We start from the raw sequence: 5,216 nt of genomic DNA, 5'->3' as shown, positions 1-5,216 counted from the left end.
AAACTGTCAAAGAAAATAAAAATAAGTTAATTCCTATAATTAAAACAATTATTTTCTATAGTCGTTATGATATTCTTTAAAGGGGTATAGATATAATGTTAATTTATCAACTCTAATTTTTAATAACAAGATATTTAAATATAAATTAAATGCCTAAGAAGAAAATAATTTTAATATTGAAATATTCAATGAATATTTGGTATTCAGAATAGACCTGGGTTTTGTAGTTCTTTGCAATTACTTAAAATCGGCTCCAAAAATGCAATATTTAAGTTAAAACACCACGAATGTACAAACGACAAATAAATCGATCAAACAATATAATTTCAAGTCCTGAAGAGTATTTTATAATAACAGAATACTACACAGTTTTAGATAATTTCATAACACCTATTCAACCCATGTTTTTTGACAACCAAAATCCGATATTATTTAAAATCCAACAACTGATAGTTTATTATTTAGACAATAAATCTTAAGAAGATATTATAAAAGGTGCCACTTTTTATGAAACAGATTTTTCCGGGTCCATAGACGAATTAAAAAGTAAAACAAATCATTATGATTAATCACTATTAACTTTTTGAATTATATGCGTTATTACAATATACAGGTGAAATTGCATTGTAGCACAGCTACAATAGATTAAATAAACAATAAAATAAGCAAAAATAAATACAGCTATTGACCCATTCAAATAAACCGAAGATGGGTATTTTCCAAATATTCGTCAACTTTTTCTATATTAGCAATATTACCAGTTACAACTTTGACAAGTGGATGGTGTTTCTCAACGCTAAAACATATAAAAACATATTTACAAATAACAATGTGGGAAAACCGTTTAAACGGATTGGCTTTGCTTAATACTTATAAACAAATTTATGTAAAGCCTGAAGACGTATTAGATAATATGTTTTCAAAATCTAATCCTAGGAGATTACAATTATCTTTGTCGTTATAACTTTCTTATAGTATTATTATAATTTAAATATAATCTTTAATAAATAAAAAATACACATTTAAAATTATTGCTTGTTTGTATTTATTAATTACTAAAAAATTTAAGTTGACTGCCTGATCACTATTAAAATAATACGAGTAAAAATAGAGTTGAGTAGGAAGTTTACCTTTGATCCAAATGAGATATCTATAGGCTTAAAGGTTTTTAAAAACAATATTAAAACTATAACCAAAGTTTAAATTGCACAAGTATTATAACTATGAATAAGGGAATAACCCCCCCCCCCTCAAAAAAAAAAAAATTAAATCCTGGATACGCCACTGGCTATAGATGAGAAAGATATGAATTGGATGACTATAACAACACTAAATATGTATGCGGTTTTATAATAGGTGAAAAGAGAAAAAATATATAAATAGGTACTATATTATGTATATTATCTATGTAACAACGTTGATTTATGTTTTGTATTGTTTATTGGGTAGTTTTATATTTTAATGTTTAACCGTATACGTTCACTATTTTGAAATTTATTAATTTTACCGTTGTAATTATAATGATTTCATAACAGTTATAAAATTAAGTTAACAATAAATATTGTAGTTTATTTTATTGATAATTTAAGAATTATTAGCATAATATATTTAATTAATATTCATCGCGATATCGAAATAACAGTTGAAGAAGTAATACAAAAATTACCATTGAATCAAAAACGACGCACTGATTTTATTTTATAATTTATTATTGACCTTATATAGACATAATGTTTACATATTAATTAATTTACATAAGAGTTATGGTTTTTGTGTATTATATATTATATTTTATAATACTCCAGCCCCTAATTAAAATCCTAGTTACACCACTATTATATAAGAATAATATTTCTCGGTATGATAATTATCTGAAACTTAGTAAATAAAAAAATATAAACAAAATAGATATATTATCAAATTATCAAATTTAAAATAAATGAATAAGACGCCTTTCTTTGATTCATTGAATTTCGTAATATTTAAATAATAAACTATTAAATGTTGAAAAAATTATGATATATTTATTTATCAATTCTACATAATATAGTTGATTAATGAGTGTGATCAACATTTTTAGTATTATCATTTATTTCTGTGCAATTAATGTAAAGACCTCATTGAGTTTCATGTGTATATATTTTTTTTTTCTTAGTTATGGTGTAATTGATATAGTATACCTGGAACATGCAGCTGTTTGGTTCCCTGCCGTGAACGGCGAAACTACGTGAACAAAAACTTCGAAACGTGATTACGAGATAATGGTTTGTCCGGTATAATTTCGTAGCTAACTTCTTGCTAGTAAATATTCTAAGTAATAAGAATGACGTGGTATAGCACTTACGCGGTGTTTAATTTTTATTTTAAATAAATTTCCTTCACGTACTGTACGTTATTGTACCGAATTCTTTTTAAAATTAAATTATTTTCTGTTTTAAGTTACATTACTTACAGCCACGATGTTTGACGGATTTTTAGATGATATAAAACGCATGAATAAACGACAAGTAATAGAAATAAATTATTTTGTATTATTTTAACAATACAGCATAGTTTTTAAAATTTTTCAACAATTGAATTAGGTATTATTTGTTTGTAATATTTCATTATGATTTTAGTTTCTCTATCAAGTATTAAGTTTTGGAATGATTGTTTCGTCCGCACTAATGATATGGAAAGGTTTAATGGTTTTTACTGGAAGTGAGAGTCCAATTGTTGTTGTTTTAAGGTAAATTAAGTATAATTTATTGAAAAATATAAGTTTTTGATTATATTTTATCTTAAAAAATAATTACTTTATTAAACATTTTTTAATTGAAATGTGATCAAATTTTACAGTGGTAGTATGGAACCAGCCTTTCATCGAGGTGATCTATTATTCCTAACAAACTATGAAGAAGAACCAGTTAGAGTTGGTGAAATAGTTGTATTTAAGATTGAAGGACGTGATATTCCTATTGTGCACAGGGTTTTAAAATTACATGAGAAGTCAGTTTGATTTAAAAACTATTTAAAAAAAAATAAAACTTTATCTGTGTTTTTTTTTCTAGAAATAATGGTACAATTAAATTTTTAACCAAAGGTGACAACAATAGTGTAGATGATAGAGGATTGTATGCACCTGGTCAACAGTGGCTAGAAAAATCAGATATGGTAGGCAGAGCCAGAGGATTTTTACCATATGTTGGAATGGTTACAATTTTAATGAACGAATATCCTAAAGTCAAAGTATGTATTGGGTTTTATTTCATTAAAATGAAATTAAAATTTTTTAATTTCTAATACATTCTAATATATTATTTGAAAAAAACTAAAAAAAGTTCTCTTGTGTATATAAATTTTGAGTATACCTTGTTATTGCATAAATCACTAATGAATTTTTTAAATTTGAATTTATTGATAAATCATTTTAAAACACTCTAAACTGGACATTTTATAATTATTATTTGATATGCATAGATGCAAATACAATTGTTTACTTAGTGGGGGGGGGGGAGGCTGACAAAATTTAAGATACACAAATCTGTTGGGTCAAATCCCTCAATAACCTCCATAATTCTTAAAATATTTTTTTGATAAAATCCATACCTACACATAATTTGTAATTACTTAAAATTTTAACTTCTAAATTACTTTATTACACTACAAAAAAACAATTTTACGTTTTTATATTTTCCTGGACAAAACAAAAATTTTAGTTTACACATAATAGTTTATATTCAGTTTTGGAAAACTCTTGTAATGTTCCTTCAAACAGTGACATATGAATAGGTCTGGGATATAAATAGGTTAAACTTAGTCTAAATATTTTGAAAATTTCATTGTTTATAAAAAATAGTACCATACAATATAGACTAAGTTCACGTAACCATATTTAATTTTTTTCAACAACAATAAAATTACTTGATACTAAACTTAAAACTATATTTTTCATTTAAATATACAATTTCATCAAAGTTTAACTTTAAATGAATATACAAAAAAATTGTGTTAATGGTTTTTAAAATTTTAAGAATACTATTAGAACAATTTATGAAAAATATAAAGTTAATTATCAAGCTTTAGCTAATGCATCTTATGCATTTTCAAGTATTACGTAATTTTCTATTTGGTGATTTTCTTAAAAAATAAAAACATCAGAATACTTTTTAAGTAGAAAATGCCAATAGAAACATTAACTTTGTGAAAAATGCCAGTTTTTTCCATTATTTTTTAATTATCTTAAAAATCTTAGGTATGAATATTATTAGATTTTGTTCATAGTAAAATTAAACAACTAGGTATCATTTAGATGGTTTTCAAGTACTCCTTATTAAATGTATCACTATGCATCTGTTTAAAGACAGTTAAAATACATTAACAGTAAATAATTAATATAAGCATATTACCACCTATGTATTATCATGTAAATTACATATCACCTAATTAAGTTTATTTCTTTTTAGTTTGCTGTTTTAGCATGTCTTGGACTATATGTACTTGTTCATCGGGAATAAATCTTCGATCAATTTGAGCTGATCCAAAGAATATGTGGAATTATTTTAATTGTTAATTTAAAATTCATGTGATGTGTATTGATTGGTAGCTGCTGAGCATTTCTTATTCTTAAATATTTTTTTTGTTATTCAATTATTAAATGCAGATTATGATATTTTTTTCGATCTAGCCAAATTTAAAAACAATTTTCAATAAGTTTCAAATATTATATTATTTAAATTATGTATAATTTTTAAAATTTAAGATAAAAATAATGTTAAATTTATGTTGTACATAATTATTAGGAAACATTAAATATTTTCATTTATAAACTACTATGTTAATTTGTATAATTTTACTATATAGTTTATTTTATTATTATTAAATTTTATAAATTATAATTATTATAAACATTTTAAAAATAATTCTCTAGTCGTTCAAAATAAGTAATAGAAAATTCATAAAAACAAACTAAATGTATTATAATAAGTACTATAAATATTCTTATTTATTTAACTTTTTATTTTCTTTTTCTGTACATTATATTTTTATCAAAAAAATATTAAGCATTGGGAAGTATTTAAGTTCATATCTGAATAATAAATTTTATCAATTATTTAAAAGGTTGTATATTTTCTCATACTTTATGTTTTAATTGATAAATTATTAATTTCTATTATAAACATTGTTTATTTCCTTTGTTTTTGATTAACATTGTAATATTAGTTAAAACACCATTT

The 5,216-nt window shown here is 23.3% G+C and overlaps 1 protein-coding gene across 1 annotated transcript; it reads left to right on the top strand.

Moving 5' to 3' along the window:
* The first annotated feature begins 2,308 nt into the window (after window positions 1-2,308).
* LOC112599700 (signal peptidase complex catalytic subunit SEC11A) lies at window positions 2,309-4,670 on the top strand. The gene is made up of 5 exons (XM_025346726.1): window positions 2,309-2,507; window positions 2,619-2,728; window positions 2,839-2,988; window positions 3,051-3,228; window positions 4,446-4,670. The coding sequence occupies exons 1-5, from the start codon at window positions 2,460-2,462 to the stop codon at window positions 4,494-4,496; spliced, it is 537 nt and encodes a 178-aa protein (XP_025202511.1). The 5' UTR covers window positions 2,309-2,459; the 3' UTR covers window positions 4,497-4,670.
* Window positions 4,671-5,216: the final 546 nt, after the last annotated feature.

This window comes from Melanaphis sacchari, unplaced genomic scaffold (assembly GCF_002803265.2).
Source record: "Melanaphis sacchari strain LSU unplaced genomic scaffold, SCAv2.0 Contig54_pilon_pilon, whole genome shotgun sequence".
NCBI lineage: Eukaryota > Metazoa > Arthropoda > Insecta > Hemiptera > Aphididae > Melanaphis > Melanaphis sacchari.
This window is presented reverse-complemented; position numbering and strand designations above follow the sequence as displayed.